Source organism: Peromyscus leucopus, chromosome 9 (assembly GCF_004664715.2).
Source record: "Peromyscus leucopus breed LL Stock chromosome 9, UCI_PerLeu_2.1, whole genome shotgun sequence".
NCBI classification, from domain to species: domain Eukaryota; kingdom Metazoa; phylum Chordata; class Mammalia; order Rodentia; family Cricetidae; genus Peromyscus; species Peromyscus leucopus.
In genome coordinates this window covers 20,686,460-20,705,541 of record NC_051070.1, presented here as the reverse complement: position 1 = coordinate 20,705,541, position 19,082 = coordinate 20,686,460, and the positions used below count along the sequence as shown (strand labels likewise).

The following is a 19,082-nucleotide window of genomic DNA, read 5'->3' as shown; positions in this document are numbered from 1 at the left end:
AATGTTATCACAGTGGAAAGAGAATAACTTCCTGGTACAGGATGCTGATTTCCCAACATCCACATGTCATGTGATCTGTCGCCATCTATCACTGCCAGTCTGAACGAACACTGGGACAGTCCATGTCTCAAGCTTTCAATCAGGAAAGAAACCCTTACTAGTGCAGGCTGCTAGGATAATATGGTAGGTAGCCTCTGATATCACAATGATGGCTTTTGCAATAATTAGTGACAAATCATCATTTAGGCAAATTCAAAGCCTTCTATCTGCATTATAAATTTGCAGGATTGACCTTATACAACTTTGGCTGATAATGTGGAGGAATTCAGTTTTGAATTTTGTGTCATCATTCAGATTACAACATCAATTAATATTCCTGAAATATGGTACATTTTACATCATTTCACTGGAATATTTAAACTCACATTAAAGTTATTTAAACTAATTTCTACATTTTTTAAAAGCACACAAATATTTTTTTAAGTGTGAAGTTTAAGAAGCTAAAGTGCGCTGGCTAATTTGCATAGTTTATCAATTATTAATGACTTGGATATTACTAAATCTCTCTCCACATAAACATGAGGGTACTTGATTGTATTTTGCTTCCATAACAATGTTAATTTTGTGAGTGAGAGTCTACATGCTGATTCTTTGTAGAGTAACCGTATTTGAATCCAACATTTTGGAGAGCAAGAAAGGAGAATTTTAGAAACTGGAGTAATTCCAATGTTGTAAAATTTTGGACTGAAACGAAAATGAAAAGGCCCCTCAGGACCGTGGAATCAAGAACTCACTTTGACATTACCACAGTCTATTAACTATTGACCACTAACTCACTGCTAGGTTACTGCATTCTATTAACTATTACTCTTCTTTTACTTGGTTTACTCACAACTTAATCATTTGCCATTTTGTATTTTTCTCACCAAAACCATGTTGTACTGAATATTAGGAGCCTCATTTAAAAAATGAAGCCTAAGGAAGCATGTACTGAAGGAAGTAGGGGAAGAAATAAGCCTCACTGTTATTCCAAAGTGGTGCTCCTCCTCAGGAGGCTTCATAACAAAGGCTTTTCCAAACTCATGAAAACAGCAAACAGGATCTTTTAACATTAGGCTACTATGCAAATGACTAATCTATGATAACATGCCGGAGGACCCTGTAAATCATGGAAGGTGTAAAATCACTGAGACAGCCTAATCTCATCATCACATTTGTCCTGTACCTTGTGAATTTCTTATTCAGTTGTTGGTCTGAGGTTTTATATTTCTATAACCCAATGGTGTGAATGAAGTCTCCAGCTAAAAACATCCAAGCATTGGTTTTTGTGTGAGGAGGGGAGTGTGAGTTCAGTTCTTCATTCTTCTGTAAGTTAGTTCACAGGCTTTGGGAGATTCACTCAGTGTTTCCAAGTTCCAGATGCCAGAACTGTGAGATCTTGTGAGATTTGAATGAGGTAATCCATGTGAACCTGAGATCAATGCTTCAGGACACAAACCTAGCACCCATTCAGTCTGAGCTAGACACTTTTTAGACAGAGTTTCCCAAGCTTTTGAAAAGCAATTTCCCTGTCACTTATAAAGGGGTGTCCACACCCCTTTAAATGGTGCTAGAATCAAACCCAGGACCTTCTGCATACTAGGCAAGCCTGTTATCCACCCTTCATGGCTAGTCCAGCCATATTTGCATATTTACCTACAAACCAATAGATTAAATAGTTCAATATCCAATTTCTAGTCTCCTAGGCACTTCTAAACCAAAAATGACTGTGTCTAAGATGATGTACTGATTTTTTTTTTGCAATATTTTTTTTATTTACTACAACTGTGTTACAACTAAACCACACATACACATTATATTTTTTTTTTCTTTAGAGACCAGGGCCTAGAAAATTTGGCTGAAGTAGATTCTCACGTATCTGAAAATAAGAATGGAAGGTAAGATCGATTGCAACTGGCTTTACTTCTTAGGAATTCCTTTTGTACCTGAGTGATAGTTTAGAAAATTTTCTGGGGGAGTTGAATTAAATGGTGGCATTTAAATGTAAGTACTATCCAAATCAGAAAAGTTACAGCACCATATGCTTAATATCTAACACAGAAAAAACTAACAATGTTCTAATTGTGTTAGAATTTCTCATTCCTGTTGCTCCATCCTGTTACTTGGTATAAAAGGTGTCATGAAAATTCAAAGCCCTTTACTTGGTTTGTAAGCATTTATTTTTACTCACTGTTGCTTGGTAGGTTTTCAGTAGGGAAAGAAGCACCCCGCAGCTCTCTTCCTTGGGTATCTCATGTTCAAACACACACACACAAATTTCTCATAGCAACAAAGCAAAATCTTATTTGAAATTTCTTTGCCCAACAGAGTATAAGGGCTTTCACACTATCAATGCCTCTTCATACTTTGTTTGAAATGAAAAGGAATATTAAGGATAGAAGCTATACCTCGTTGTTACACACAACTTTGGAAGGAATTGATAACTTCTCCACGTGTAACAATGCTTCTCCACATGTTTAAAGGACTCTAAAAATACTCATTTCCTTTTTTAACCTTCCCAAGGTGCCTCTGCTTTTTTTTTTTTTTAAAGCTTCTGTGATTATGTAAGAAATAATATTGTGGGTATTTCCTGCAAAGAGTAGAATAGCTATGGAAAGAGGAGCTGGCTGTCTTTTCCCATACTGTCTGCAAAAATGCCTTTGAATCTGATAGAGTTTATGTTGCTCTGGTTCTCCAGATCATCTGTGCCTTTTTGTTGTGACCCCAGCAAAGTCTATGACTGAATGAGAGAAAAGAAATATTCAGTAGGATCTGCGGCTCATAGAGGCGCATCCACAGCCTAGGACTGACGCTTAACCCATTTCAGGCAAACATTACTTGGAAGTAATCAATGCCATATACACTCTGAGTGTTTAAATGTTGTTAAGGAACTTTCCACTTAAATTGATTTAAAAGCTGTTCCCTTTTCTGTTCATGAAACAAGAAAAGATTGGTGAGGAAACAATATATTGAAGACTGAGGCTTTGGTGTATGCATTTTAAGGAACACAATTCAGTAGAGAACAGCAGTGTTTACAGATTATTGCCCACTTCTGTATGTGTATCTTATAAACGGGTGATGTTTTGAATTAGCACCACTAAAGACAACATAAATTCATTTCAACGACTCCCATAGCCTTCTTCTTGGGTAGCTATGTATTGCTTAAGTTAAATTTTATGGTGTGTATTATGTGATTTGAATCTAATTAATATTTATTTAGTGGGGCTGGAGTTTGAAACTGAGGTCTTAATAATTCTAGGAAAGCACTAAATTTGAATATTTTTCAACAATTCAGAACCAAGTTTATTGTTCTTGGAATGACAAAGCCTAATGATCCCAAGAGAAAACTTCCTATGACAATAGTGATCCCACATTTTTACTACTTGCTATAACTTGAAAACATCTCCTTTAAAGCAAGATTTTTAAAGGTAAATAAACACAAAGTAACTTATTATGGATGAATATATAATATGTTAATTACATCACAACTACCCACAAACATTTATTGACATAGAAATGTGTATACACATTTATAATCACATGAATGTAATAACTTTAAATTTATGATGTTAGGGCCTGATGCATTTAAAATCAACACACCAGCAATACATCAAAACTTTGTAAAGTTTCTTTTAACACAGAGAGACAAAAGTTATCCTAACTTCAATTCACAGCTTCATACTTGGAAATGTTAGTGTATGTTTAGCAAAGACTAAAATTTTTTATAGTTTAAAAACTAAAATAGTTTCAGGTACCTTCTTCTAAGATTTTCATTTATTTTATTAATTTTATTTTTTGTATGTCAGAGATGATCAAGTAACACATTTTCTCCCTTAAAGGTTATATAGGACAAGATTGGAGAGAAGGCTCAGTAGTTAATAGCATGTACTGCTCTTGCAGAGGACCAGAGTTCAATTCCCAGCACCCGTGTTGGATAGCTCACAAATGTCTATTTTTCTAGCTCCAGAGGATTGCTGTCTCTGGCTTCTGTGGGCACCAGCACTGAAGTGCACAAACCCACCCACAGACAGCCTGTTTGACAATAAGTCTTAATGAAAATCTGAGCTTTCCTGTGGGCTTGCATGACTTTGCTCTCAAAGCTTACCAACACAGAAGAGAAAAATGCTACAACTTTCACTATTTTTTCACTGAGAATTTCCTCTGTTGCAGGGAAGAAACTGAATGTGTTTATGCTCTGTTAAACACGATGACATTTTTAGATCAGCGGAAATCTAGGTCAGACTTCTGTAGTCTTCAAAGTATTACCTTTCATTCAAGCAAAGCGGGAACTGAAGTGTCTCAGAGCAACCCCTGGATCATTCATTAAGTTGATGAGTTCTTAGATCTATGGTAAAAAGGAAGCTTTCTAAAGGGCATCACTATTATGAAAATGATTGAGGAACCAATTTCCATCCTTGATGAAAATACATTCTAACGTAGCATTAAATATTATGCTTGTGTTTGTGGATTATTCTTGAAGGTAAGACAGTGATTTCTGTGGAGCCAGTGGAACCAGTAAAGCAGGCTGCTATACTTTACTGTATGTCTCTGTGCAGAAACTAGGTAGATGTAAAGAAATACTATCTACTGAGTAAAATCTTAATAAATCAAAAGCATTTGTAAGTGACCTTGATTTTGAGTGCTAAACACATATGCTTTCTCTTGTAGGTTAGATGGCCAAGTCAATGGATTCACCAACACTCTTCTCAAGGAGTCCACGAGAACCTCTGTCTATTCTTATGAGGCCAGAAACAGCCTCAGGTACTAAAGATAATTACAAAACCAAACACAGAACTATCCCTGTGTTTATTTGTTTACATGCAAGATAATAATTTTTTAAAGTGTGGAACTTTCTATATGTAAATACCCTTACATGAAATTGTTGAGTCAGCAACTCAATTATTGCTGGGATGTACATAGAAAAATATAGAATGTGGTTGTTGCTTTAAAGTCTACAATTATATAAAACATGATTGTAACATTGATGTTGACATTCTTCTTCTAAGGATTCATTGATTTTCTTTTGTGTGTGTATATATGTATAACCTAGTCTATGTATGTGACCACACATGTGCTGGTACCATGGAGTCCAGAAAGTATCAGATCCCTGGAACTTGAATTACAGATGATTGGGAGCCACCCAGTGTGCGTGCTGGGATCCAAACATGGCTTCCCTACGACAAGTGCTCTTCCTTACTGAGCCATCTCTCCATCCTGTGTATTCACATTCTTGAACTAGATCTGTCTGAATATGTCATTAAATCTGAGGTTTGACTAGTCAATTAAAGTCCACTTTTAACTTAAGTTATGGGGGAAATTTATGGCTTAGAAATGAACAGGGCATCAGGAGAAAAGACAGTAAAACACAGTATATGGATAGTTGGAATGATCTTCATGATCTTCAATGATCTAAGACAAATGTACTGAGTCATTAGTTTTCACAGTAGTAGAAATACTGAATGAATACTAATACTGAATACTAATACTGAAGTAGAACAAGACAGTGGATGTTAAGAATTGAATGGGAAGGGGTGTCAAAATTCTGCAGGAGTTTGTCAATAACATTTGAACATTTTCATTTGAATAGAATATATATTATATATAAACTAATATATATATATATAAATATATATATATATATAAAACCTTTTGCATTGAATTGGAAAAATGGTTTTGTTTTTATTGTTCTCACAAGTTACATTTCAATATGAAACTAAATGTTTTTATTGTAGCTCCAATACTGGAACCAGGAATGCTGGCCCTAAGGACACTGTTATCTATACAAGGACCTATGTGGAAAATAGGTAACAGAAAAGTGCTTCAAATATTTCACTTTTTTATAGCTGTGAAATGATCAATGCCATGTAAGAGGTACTACCATTTCAGGGTGTGCTTTTTTTCATAGAGAAGACAGTTTAAGAATATTGTAAGTTCTACACATATAATATTTATGTTGTTTCCAATATTAAGCAGTTGATAAATGACTTATAGTCATTGTATATACTCAAAAGTATTTCAAATTACTAATGAATAAGTAATAGGATTCATAATCAAAGTTATTACATAACTATGTGTGACTATTTGGTTATAACAACCTTTTAATTTGAATCACCTTAATTCAAAGACTCTATGTACAATTTACTTCCTGTCTAACACAGGTCAACATAGCATAGCCTAAATTGCAGAGCATCTATGGATGCTCTATGGAACCATCTGCATGGAATGATGGATACTGACAAAAATGTCAGCTGAGGCTGTGGATCACAACATATTTAGTTTTCAAGGAGTATAAAAAGTGAGAGTTGGCCTAATTATAGGGTAATGTAATGGCAAAGCACACAAATGCAGACGTATGTGACATGTGTGAGTTTACTTCAAAGAAGCCCAAGACAGCCGTTCAGGGGAATCTTTTGTGTGCACGGGACCTCCGAGGGCAATTCAATGTCTCCTTGGGTCAAACCCATTGTGTAACTTAAGCATACAGCTTCCAAAGAAATTTTTTCTTAATTCAAATCTCACTCTATTGTGGCTCCATGACAGTAACTCCTATTATCTTTTAAATAAACTAAAAGAGAAAACATTTAAGGAAAAAAATTAAAATAATAAGTAGTTATTGAATCTGAGAGAAATTGACACATATGTAAATAGTGTGAGGATGATGTGCAGTAAAGACAAGACACAAAATATTGGCAAATAGGGTAAAAGGAATAGGCATTTATTCTACACTTACATGGTACTCTGTGTGCACACATGGGTAGCCCTGTGGGACAGCAGCACATCAATACATTTTGCTTCTTAAAGAAATGTCTCTTTGAAACTAAGGCCAACAACTCTGGTATCAATTTTTAAGAAACAATTAATCTCTAGAATTAGGCATAGTCTACTAAACACTACTTTCTGGTTTTTTTTTTTTACTTATTGAATAATTGATTAAAAATATTAACTTGATTTATACAAGTACAGAAACTAAACCATATTTGAATTATTTAGCCATGTTGGCTATGGTTTGCTTTGGCAAACTACTGTGTATATGTTATTGGAATAGCTGTGTATGTGTGTTCAGACGGCAATTCTCAACTGTAGTTTCGGGGCCAGCTTCAACAGCATCACTGCAGACTTGTTACAAGTGAAAATCATTTGGCCCCATCTCAGACCCGAGGAATCAGAAACTCTGCCACGCGGGTCCTGGCTGTCGTCGTTTTAACAAATTCAATGTGCTTTTGACACAAATGCAGATTTGAGAGGTGTAACTATAACAGATAATACTGTATTGTGTCAGACCAATAATATGTAGGGTAGAATATTCTGAAAGGACGCATTTGCTACTGTTTGTTTGTTACCCTAACGTGACAATGATGTCCCTCAAGTATCTCCGACTTTCTGAAAGTCTATACTGACAGATGGCACAGTGTGGTATGAAGTCTCTAGAGTTGGGTTCAGGATTGAGTCATTGTTTGTCATTTACAAACCTGATAGCCTTGGCAAAGGTGTGTGTGTGTGTGTGTGTGTGTGTGTGTGTGTGTGTGTGTTATGTGTTGACTTGCTGGGGCTTTGCATCATTATTTCTACAGATTGAAAAAATGAAAGGTGTAAGGATATCATCTGGGTTTGCAATATTATAAATAATAATATAATAACAATGTATGAAGGGATGCATGTTTCCTTACCTATGTGGGGGCAATATGAGGGAAAATGTCCCGATTTTCACATGCCCCTATATGTTCATTTTTAGTAAATCACCAAAGGATGGATATCAGGAAAATATCTCAGGAAAATATATACAAACTGTTTACTCAACTTCAGATAGGTGAGTATGCTTATATTTCTGTTACAGACATAAAGTGTATATATGCACTTATATACACACAAACATGCACACTTTCATGTATACATGTATATTTCTCTTTGTCCTTTGTCTGGAAATGGTTTTGATTGGTAGACAGGTAGGAAACTGTTAGGAATATACACAAAGAGACCGCAGCACAGTTCTGCATTCAGGAACCTGCTTCCTAGCCGCTGTTGGCTTTTATGTCTGTTATTCTAGAAGACCTTTCCACACCTTCCAAACTTCTCTGGCCTTCTTCCTGCTGGTGATTCCCAAGAGTCCCCTGCCTGCAGTGTTATAAGTACCTAGGTTTTATTGCTTCAGTAGACTGTCCTCAACCCTTCCTTCTTGTGGTTTTCCAAAGGTAGCTACGTGGACGTCCTGGTCCAACACATGGACTCATCTCAGTTCCTAGAAGGGTTAGGATGAGTACACATTTAATGCTGGATGGAGAACTGGCGCATCCCAGGCTTTTTCTTCTGGTGACCCTCCTTACTGTTTCACATTCCATGGGGGCCTCTAGGTGATATTCAGAGGAGAGTGGCTTGCAGATCTCCAGGGATGCAAGTGAAAATCATTAGCATCTCAACTTAACTTCTAGAAACAGGCTGGTACACAAGAGCCCACTTTTCCTCTGTTAGGGTTTCTGCCACGGGGGCTGGAAATGTGGCTGCCTGGAGTAAGGACCGAGCTTGTTTTCAGGTGTGGCTTCTGCTTCTCATGCAGCACTTAGCACCTAGCAGGCACACAGTAGGTGACTCTTGAAAACACAAACTGACATTCCACTTGCTAAGGGAAATAAATGGAGCAGCCATTTCTCAGATGGCATTTCACAGCCGTGGCCTTTCCAGTGCAAAGAGCGTCTCATTGGAAGAGGCCATTTCTTCTTTCCCCGTGTTTCTGGATCTTTATCAGTGCTAATAGAGTGAGACGATGATACAGAGGCACTATTTTCTACTTGCGATGTGCTTGCAGTCTTAAATGGGAAGCCTTATTATACACACACACACACACACACACACACATATGTGAAGATATGGACAATTCGTAGGGAAATATTTGCCAGGCATGTGTATGCAAGTAGTCGTAGAATAAATTAGAAGTTGCAAATATTTATAAATAAACCACTATGTAATTTGCACATATATATGAATTGTTGTGTAATTTACATATATGTAAATCTTGACATACATATATATGTATATAGTGATTAGGATGATGCAATTAGCATGACTGGAAGTGTAAAACCAGACAAGGTTTATCTACTCCTAATGCCTTTCCCCTCCCTTTCTCTTCCTCTCCATTCCCCTTTCTCTGCTTGTTCTCTTGGTGGTGGAATGGTGGTGTCTGGCCATGACTAGCTCATTTCAGCTCTGGAGGTTCGAAGGCCTCACAGGCAGGGGAAGAAGGACTCTGGATCTCACTGCTCCATTCAGAGCTCCTCCCTGGCTGCATGAGCAACAGCTCACCTGCTGTTCTGGGTCCCTGTTTTCTTTTCTATAAAGTGATACAAATGATAACAATCCTGACTTCTCAGGATGAACCGTGTTTTTAAAGTACAGCACATGGGAAAATGCACTGGATGCATCATATGCTATATGAGTATTGTACTATACACATACTGCATAAATGTACAGTCAACACATCATATGCTATATGAGTATTGTACTATACATATACTGCATAAATGTACAGTCAACACATCATATACTATATGAGTATTGTACTATACACATATTGCATAAATGTACAGTCAACACATCATATACTATATGAGTACTGTACTATACACATACTGCATAAATGTACAGTCAACACATCATATACTATATGAGTACTGTACTATACACATACTGCATAAATGTACAGTCAACACATCATATACTATATGAGTATTGCACTGTACACGTATTGCATACATGTGCAGTCAGTCATCAGGCCAGTTCTCTTGGTAGCATAATAGAGTTAGGATACAGGGATGCAGATCATGACAAGATTAATTTATGTATGCACTATACAAGTATTGGCTATTTTTATTTCATTATCTCATCATATATGCTACCCTGGAAACTTTGGGCCTACATGCTAATAATGCCTCAAAACCAGTAAAGTCTGCCAGGAGCTGTTTAAGACAATTTTAATACCTTTCAAAAGGAAAAGAACCTTTTCTTAAGGTTCTGGCATGATTTAAATTTTTTTATTGTGTTGATCATATCTATAGTTCATTTGTTGTTGAATATTAAGTTTCTAAAATAAGTAAGAAAAACTACTTTTTCTCTTATCTAATTTTTGGCAGGGTCATACCTTCCTTTAGAGAATAAATCAATTTTGTTGTGATCTACATCCCTGTATCCTGCTTCTCACCATGGTACCATGAGCACTGTTCAGATGACTCTGATTCTGTAGATTCATCATTTATGAGTTCATAAACACATTCCTGAATGGATTTCTATTTGGGGTCTATTGGATGTTTTTAGAATTAAAATTTTGCATTAATCGGATGCACAATTTCCCTATGCAGTGTATAAGTAAGTTAGTTTCAATGTTCTTTAAGCTTTGAGGAATGCTTTTGTTGTAGTTCAACTGGGAAACTGAGCATCGTTTTCTGCCCAGATATGCTCTTGATTGCTGGCAAATTAATAACCTGAGACTTTTCCCTTGTGCTGTTTCCTTGACATCGTTATAGAATTAATCCTGTCAGGAGAATAAGTAAACAGCATGTTTTTGGATGTTTGTGTGATCCCTGAAGCTCCATCAGGATCAGTATGTTCCCGCATGATTTTGCAAAGAATATGCCTGTCTCCACATGATGGCAATTTTAAATGGTTTTTAATTCTTATGTCACTACAGGTCTGTCATTGAAAGAGATATGTGCACTTACTGCCGCAAGCCGTTGGGGGTAGAGACTAAAATGATTTTAGATGAACTACAAATCTGCTGCCATTCTACTTGCTTTAAGGTAAACATGTGCTTGTTTCATGTTACTAAGTATAAGGATGCACAACGACAAGGAAAAATGCATTTACTTATTGAGATACTTGGAATGAAGTTAAAACTTTAAACACTCTATAATCCACATCAATAACATGCTACTTAAGTATTTCTTCATGTTCTGCAGTTCCACCCTCAAAGGTCTATAATTACTACCTTGGCTTTAGGCTTAGAATTCGTTCCCCACACATCCCTTAGCCAGGAACCTTAAGTCTCTGGAAAAGGTGAATGCTTGTTCATTCCTAAGTTTCTGTAGCATTTTAATAAGCAGTGTATTGCAGCGAATGTGTGACCAACTCCGTCATGGAAAATGGACTGTTGAGAATAAAGCTAGCAGCTTTCTTGTCATGAGCTCACGACTCAGGCCTCACAGTGGTTTAACCTCAGTCTGCTGTTGAGACTGTGGTTAACTGTGGCTTCATAAGTAACAGAAATGTTCAAGAGCAAATGCATCCAAGTTCGGTTTTAGTCAGCTCTTTCTTCTCACCTTTGCAGTGGTGGTGTGCCGGTCACACACCTCACTCACGTGTCATTGCATGAGCACCGCACTGGCGATCTGAAGACCTCCATCCCCACTCTGCCCCCCAGTGTGGTGTCCATGCGGCTTTGGGCAATCACTCACATGACAACGGCTGGTTTCCCTACCTGTAAAATAGATCGTTGAGCAGGCTGTGGTTCTCAGTGCCAGTTACGAGTTATAGTCACAGAGACTGATTAAGGAAAACAAATCTTAGCATACTCAGAAAATTTAAGATTTCAGAGATTATTTTTGGACACCAGTAGCTTTAAAAGCTCCTTAGATTTATCTAGTATGCATCCAATTTGAAAATCACTTGCCTAAGTCTGGGTCCTTTCTAGTAATGGACCTATGATGACCCATCTAGTGACAGATCTGTGATGGATTCTGTGGTTGATGAAAATTTACTTTAGCCAAATAGATGTACTACTTTGTCCACTGGTTGCTTGTCCACCAATTCCCTAGCAATCAGAAGTATTTGTTTTGGATACAAAGCTGGTAAGATGACCTAGCATGTATACTAACCTGCAGCCAGTCTGATGACCTGAATTTGATTTTTAGAACCCTCATTCTATAAAGAAAAAACTAATTTTCACAAGTTCTCCTCTGACCTCTCCTCCTGAGTCTCATGGCACACATGCATCAAATAAATAAATAAATAAATAAATATAAAAAAAACTAAGCCATAGCCCAATATAGCATTATAAAAATATAATCTGAAAATGAAAACAAGTATTCGATTATAACATGAAAGTATTTCTAGTTTCAACATATACTCCCTTAAATAAAAGCATATATCTTCAAAATTTAAAATTAGTATGCATAAAATCTTCTAAAATAAGAAATTCTCCTGGTGATTGCTCTCAGTAAATAGGAATAACTTTCGTTTATTATGTTTTAAGTGATTCATTTCCATTTTAAGCATTAGAGACTATGACAGAAGAAAAATGTTCCTCATACTCATAGAAAAAGACAAATTGCTCTACAGCCATGGTAACAGAGAACCACTTAAACTAGTTTAAATGTTTAATAAATGGATCAAAGGCAATTTGCTCTAGTGAATTCATCTTGAAAGCCAACCAGTAACTCATATTTGGAAGTTGGCCAATGAGCAGCAGAAAGGTCTGAAAAAAAAAAAAAAAAAAAAAACGGAGGCAAACCGCACCCCATCCCTGTATGATCAGCAGCTTGTTTGGTTCAACAGGTTGTGCCTGGATTGCACAGCTCTCCCTTGTACAAGCAGATGACAAATACAAATCTGTGTTTTTGTTTGAGACGTTAGATGGTTATCCTGTCCTCGGCGTAGCCAATTTGTAAAAAATTCTGTCTGCTCCATTGTGAGCTGTGCAGAAAACTTCAGTGGTAAAGATTCTCTGGACTTCATCTGCACTTGAAAGGATGCTATAGAGATTTATTTGAAAAATTTGGCATGTGATGATAGGCAAGCACACTCAGTTTCCCTGTGACATCTCTTCAGGGCTGTCTGTGACTTTCTCAGGAAGGTAGTTCTTAGAAGAACTGAAAGGTTTTTCCATTCCCATTTCCTTGAGGATACATTCTCAGTTTATAAAATAAACTCCATGTATTGTTTTCTTTAGTGTGAAATATGCAAGAAGCCTTTGGAAAATCTACAAGCAGGTGATAGTATCTGGATTTATAGACAGACCATACATTGTGAGCCTTGCTACTCTAAAGTGATGGGTAAGTGCCATATTCTGTGAACAGCAATTATTCTCACTAACTCTGGTGACTATTTAGTGTTGATAAATACGAAATATTCCAGTAAAGTTCAATGCTTTATGAAATGCATCTAATGAAAAAGAAAGTGGCAGATAGTTAAACCATGACAGCATTTCGTTTAATGATATAAATCAGTCAATACTTATACTATTTTTTGTATCAGTCAGGATGCAGTGTGAACAAAGAGGCCATTTATTTTAGAAAATTTTCCAGTTTGTGAAGCAGAAATAATTTTTGCTGATTAAATGACTGTTTAAGTTGAATCATTTCTGTGGATGTCCATTTGGACTTGGACTTGAAAGTACATTTAAATATAATCTGGTAATACAACGAATGCCTTTTAATGTTACTTTTACCTGAAATGGTTAATTTTATATAATTCTATGTTAAATATAGCATGTAAGTTTTGTGGGTTTTTTTAACAATGCAAGACCAAATGTTACTATAATTTGGACTCTTAATTAGCATCAGTAAAGAGAAAGCAAGATGTTATGGGCGTGCATTTTTAACTAAGCATGAGAAATTTAAGTACTAAGCTAAAACACATGCAGAATATGTCTGGAAAAATAAGGTCCTGTAAGATTTAATTGATTGTTACAAGGAAGTACATTCAATTTATTTTTAGATTCAATAGTAAGAGAAACAAATTTCTACTGAGGGGAAGGTCCATAGTTGACCATAGTCACAATGTTTAAAGGGTCTTTGTTCCTGCTGACTTTGGTATAGTGAATGAAACTATTAGGGATTCCTACATGGGGATCAAAAGTACAGAAGTCAATGACAAATGGGTGAGCTGAAGGAGCTACTGGTTGGCTACACCTGGAAAAGTGCCCAAAGACCCATGTTCCATCAGGCTTCAGCATCAGTTGTAAGATTAAGCCTGATTATATCTGTACTCCCCCTCTGCCTTCTCCAGATTGTTTCCCACTCATAGCTGTGGCTCTTACTCGTTTCTTAAATACACACACCCAGCATGTGGCATTTTGTGTTTGACCAAAGCCAGAGTGCAGAACTCAGGACCAGAAGGAATGAGAGAATGCTTCATCCAGTAGGAGCCCCTGGGAGAATGGCTGTTTTTTTTTTACATTTTAATGGTGGTTTTATTTTCATATTGATTAATGCTTCTAACTTTGATTTTAAATTTTCAGCAAAGTGGATTCAGTAACACTGATATGTGAAAATGAAGAAGAAAAGCCTTCACTAAGGAATTGACAACTACATTTTAAGAATATATGCTCTAGAAAAGATTTACATTGAAGATTATCTCTTGTAGCAAAATAACAATTTTGTTATTGCACAAATCTAATTACTTTGAATAAGATCACATACATGAAAAGAACCATCTGACAAGATTTATTGATAAACATTCACATAGTTCTAGTTACCAAAGTCAATGGTAGTGAACATTGTCAGCCCTGAACAGGGCATCCCTGTTCTATATTTGGCTGCCCATCTTGATTTTCATTATAACCAAATTTCCCATCTTCTTGCCTATATTCCCCTAATAATTTGTATTAGAGCATTGTTGACACCCTAACAAATAGGCATAGGAGCAAGATAAACTTCTTTTTTTCTGCAAAAGAAAATGCATGTAGAAATTTTGTTATAAAGTTTTTCAGCAAGATCAATGTAACAAGTTGTTTGGATCTTAGAAAATCACTTAAAGTTTCCTGACTTCTGTGACATTTTCTGTGGCACCGCAGGTATCAGACAAAATGATTTCCAAGGTCCTTTTTTGTTTTTCCAGTTGTCTGATTCTAAAAGAAATTTAAGTTTTCTGTTTAGAAATATGTTGGTATATTTGTTAACAGTATTGGGACACATAAATAATTTCACCTAACTGTCTTCCTTCAGTTTATCACAGGCATATCTTTTATAGACTATTCTTAAAACTGAAGTTAATAGCTTTATGGGTGATAGGTAAAATCATATGACGTGTAATTTGTTAAACTTTCTTTGCATGCATTTCAAAATCTGGGTGTATAAATTATCTGAGAAGTAATAGCTATGGATTATAAACATGTTATATGTGTTCATGTTACAGTTTATGCTTACGGATGGCTGACAACAATAAAATGAGTTTCCATAATGTTTGACTATTATTCACTAAAATTGATTTATGGCAATTATATTGATCACAAGTTGTATATAGTTCATCTATGAGAGTTAACTTATTTTTATTTATTTTATGTATATGAGTACTCTATCTGCATATATGCCTTTATGCCAGAAGAGGGCATCAGATCCCACTATAGATGATTGTGAGCCACTATGTAGTTGCTGGAAATTGAACTCAGGACCTCCAGAAGAGCAGCCCAGTGCTCTTAATCTCTGAGCCATCTCTCCAGCCTGAGAGTTAACTTTTTATTTTTTTATTTTTTTTATTTTTATTTTTATTTTTTTGGTTTTTCGAGATAGGGTTTCTCAGTGTAGTTTTTGTGCCTGTCCTGGATCTCACTCTATAGCCCAAGCTGGCCTCGAACTCACAGAGATCCGCCTGGCTCTGCCACCTGAGTGCTGGGATTAAAGGCGTGCCCCACCACTGCCTGGCTGAGTTAACTTATTTTTAACTGCTTAAAAATATATCTTTTATTTTGAAAAGAATTCTTTGTTTCAGAGTTGGAAATTCAATAATCACACAAGAAATCATTATTGCTAACATAGAAAAATTGAACAGTATTTTATGGGCACAGAGCAATTGTTTCTTGAAGGAAGAGTGGCTGGACTGTGCTGGCACATAGAATTCTAGGGCCCTGGCAGGAAGTTGTGAGAAAACCAACCAGGGAAACTGAGAGATGACTGCATGATTTGCAAACAGTGATAAATTCCGAAACTCATTCTCCTGTGTGATAATTTTATGCATCGGTTCTGCTTAGACACTGGTCCACAAAGTGTTAAACACAAAGTGCTTATCAAAATTCAGCAATGTGTAATTGTCCTATGGGGAAGGAGCCAGAAAAAACAATTAATAATAATTTGATATTCATTAATTCATGCTTGATGAGAAGCAGTGGTAATTGAGCCATATGTTTTATTGTTCCTTTATTACATGCTATCAGAGTGGATCAAAAGAAATAATTTTCTTAGAGTTGAAATAGACTGCAGAAAGCAAGGATTAAATTGCCCCCGTCTGTTTTATAAAGTACATTAACATCTCAATGCCTTTATAGTAATTAAAAATCATCTGAATATCATTTACAAATATAAAAATCTGAAGAGAACACATTTCTCACTTTTCCATAGCAGGTTTATGGACACTTTCTTGTACAACAATGTATTAGACCAAGCCAAAAGCTGTTGAAAAACAGAATATACACATATCAGAGAGACAAAGGTTTCTGCTTCATTAAGACTACTTCATTATGTCTGAGGATTTTCTCACTATTGAAATGACGGATCCTTTTAACAGTTTGGAAGATTCCACCATTTTTGTCATCAATTAACCATGATATGATTGGCATACTACTTCCGAATAAGATTACCAAATCACCAATACCAACCAGGTCCTGAATTTTGATATAAATTTTTAAAAACTCTCCATAAGAGAAATAATTGTTCTATCAAGACAGCTTCCTTTGTGTGTGAACGTGCCATGTGTGTGCAACTACATATGTGTGTCCATATGTGTGGAGGTCTGACTTTGGATATCGTGATCCAGTGACCTCCCTCCACTTTTCTGAGTCATGATCTCTCCGTGAACCTGGAGCTCACTGATTCTTCTTAGCTATCCAGCCTCCTTACGATGCCCTGTCTCTACTTCCCCGGCACTGGTGTTACAGGCATAAACCACCATGCCTAGGTTTTACGTGAAGTGCTGGGCATCGGACTGAGAGTCTCATTCCTGTGTAGCAAACACTGCCATCATTCATTCATTCTATCACCAAACATTGCATACTAACAAAGCCCTCTCCTCAAACCCACAACAGTATCCTTTTATAAAAGCAAAATAAAAGAAGTACCGTCTTTTCAGAAACAGAATTTGTTAAAGGAGCGTGTACTTTTAAAGGAAGGTCAGGAAAGAGGAACTGACTCAAGAATGGCTATATCCTTAATTATGTGACTGCAGTTGCTCAGCTAATTGATTCTGAGTGACAAGATGGTCCAGCTCCCACTGCTGGTGACTTGCTGATTTGTTTACTATGATGGAAAGCTGTGAGCATTTAGAACAATGTCCTGTCCAGCTGGATTCAGAGCTCTATCAAAACAAGTGATTTATCTATGTCATGACAAGCTAGTATTGAGACTGACTTGTTGTCAGTTGCCAGTGGAATTATTTTGGTACCATGTAAATACATTGGTTTGTAGAGTTCTATCTATTTCATAGTAGTCAGCAGTTTTCCCACAGGTACTTGTAAATATCCTCCTTAAATTGGGCTGGCTACTTTCTCCCTGTCTTGACGGCTTCCTGTTTCACATGTGGCTTTAGAACTTGGCTCTCTAATGGACCAAGAGCTCAAGCATTGCGGAGATTTCAAGTCTGCTTCTGTTCCTCGCCTTACTTGCTTAAGATCTATCTTGTTACATACCTACGGATCACTGTGTGTTTTGTTTGTACTTAGACTTTTATTTGAATTATTCACAGCACAAAAGTTGGGCACCAGCTAGAGTGGTGTCATGGGTATGCAGTGCCAGCACATGTGAAGCTGGGCCGAAGGACACTAAGTTCAAAGCCAGCCTGGGTAACATGGAAAGACCTTTTCTCAAAGGATTAAAAAATAGAGTAGGCACTATTTATTGAATCTTTGACCTGCCATTTGATAAGTGTGGCTTCTGGAAAATGGTCCTGCAGTAGTAAAGTGCACAAGGTAAGGGATGATTTTTTTCCACTGTATAAAATCCATGGTTTACAATCTACCATCATTCATTCATTCGTTCATTATTCATTCAATTACTAAACAACTCTGAGCTTTTCTTTGGCAGTCTGTGTTGTGTTGAGGAGACATGAACAAACACTGGCACTAATTCTTAGGGTCAAATCTAGGGCTGTAGCAACCTTAACCAGTGAGGATCAGCTACATGTCCTCACCTAGCTTGTTAATCAGAAAAGAAATGGTGACATGTAAAGGTATCTAGTAACCCTCCTCTCCCCAGTCCATCTTCCCCCAGTCTGTCCTAACAAAGTGCTCAGACGGGATGTAGACACTGTGAAATCTCTTCCAAGAAGGAAAATTGTTCTGGTTGGCATCAGGCTTTTTATCATTTTTCTTCTTCCAGCATGAGATTCCTGGGAAGATCCCATCCTGGGGACCACTGTTTCAATAGTCAGATAGACCAAGGGCACAGATGTCTGCCTTTAGGATCCCTTTGATCTTGCCTGGAAGGTTACCACCCTAGACAGGCACCAGTCCCTCACCAGGCTAGCCTGGTGAACCAATGAGAACTGCGGTTACTTTAGGGAAGATGAGCAACTCAATGGCAGCTGTATCGCTGAGAAGCCCGCCCAGTGTAGGCAATCACTCTAAAGCTGTCTCCTGGGATCTCCTGCAGGACTTCAGGTACCGGGCTGACTAGAGATCCCCTGCCCCCTGCAACCTTGGAGAAGCCTCCAGTGAATTTTGTGACTTTCCGAGCCTCCCTAGCTTTCTCAGTTTTGTTTGGAGGCCACGGCTACTCAGCCTCAGTGCTGAACACAACAAACAAGGTCCTTGACCTCATTGAAAGCGACTTACATTCATTCTACAGGGGGAAGGGAAGTGAAGGAGCACTTTGAGAGAGAGAGAAACCACAGTAACAAACCCATGCAGGAAATGAAGCACGCTGACTGTGTGAATAGGAGGGTTTGGGACATAATGTGGCAAGAGGGGGAGGGGTTATTTCAAGTAAGACCTAGATTACAGGCAGGGACCGGCAGGGGAAACAGCTAGGGTGAGGAGCTCTCTTGGATTTGGCAATAATCAGATTGCACTCTAGGTGAGTCTAACCTCGCTTCTTTTCAACATAATGAGACAGAAATTCAAATGCTAAGAGACA

At 37.2% G+C, this 19,082-nt stretch overlaps 1 protein-coding gene across 4 annotated transcripts in view; it reads left to right on the top strand.

The window, feature by feature from the left end:
* Scel (sciellin) overlaps positions 1-15,201 on the top strand; it is a 97,245-nt gene extending 82,044 nt beyond the window's left edge. For all 4 annotated transcript variants that reach the window (XM_037208341.1, XM_037208340.1, XM_037208342.1 and 1 more), the window contains 7 exons: positions 1,875-1,937; positions 4,708-4,800; positions 5,772-5,843; positions 7,772-7,846; positions 10,715-10,823; positions 12,971-13,073; positions 14,261-15,201. In XM_037208341.1, the coding sequence (XP_037064236.1) occupies positions 1,875-1,937; positions 4,708-4,800; positions 5,772-5,843; positions 7,772-7,846; positions 10,715-10,823; positions 12,971-13,073; positions 14,261-14,277 (532 nt within the window). In that variant the 3' untranslated portion in view covers positions 14,278-15,201. The remainder of the gene's footprint in view (positions 1-1,874; positions 1,938-4,707; positions 4,801-5,771; positions 5,844-7,771; positions 7,847-10,714; positions 10,824-12,970; positions 13,074-14,260) is intronic.
* The last annotated feature ends 3,881 nt before the right edge of the window (positions 15,202-19,082 follow it).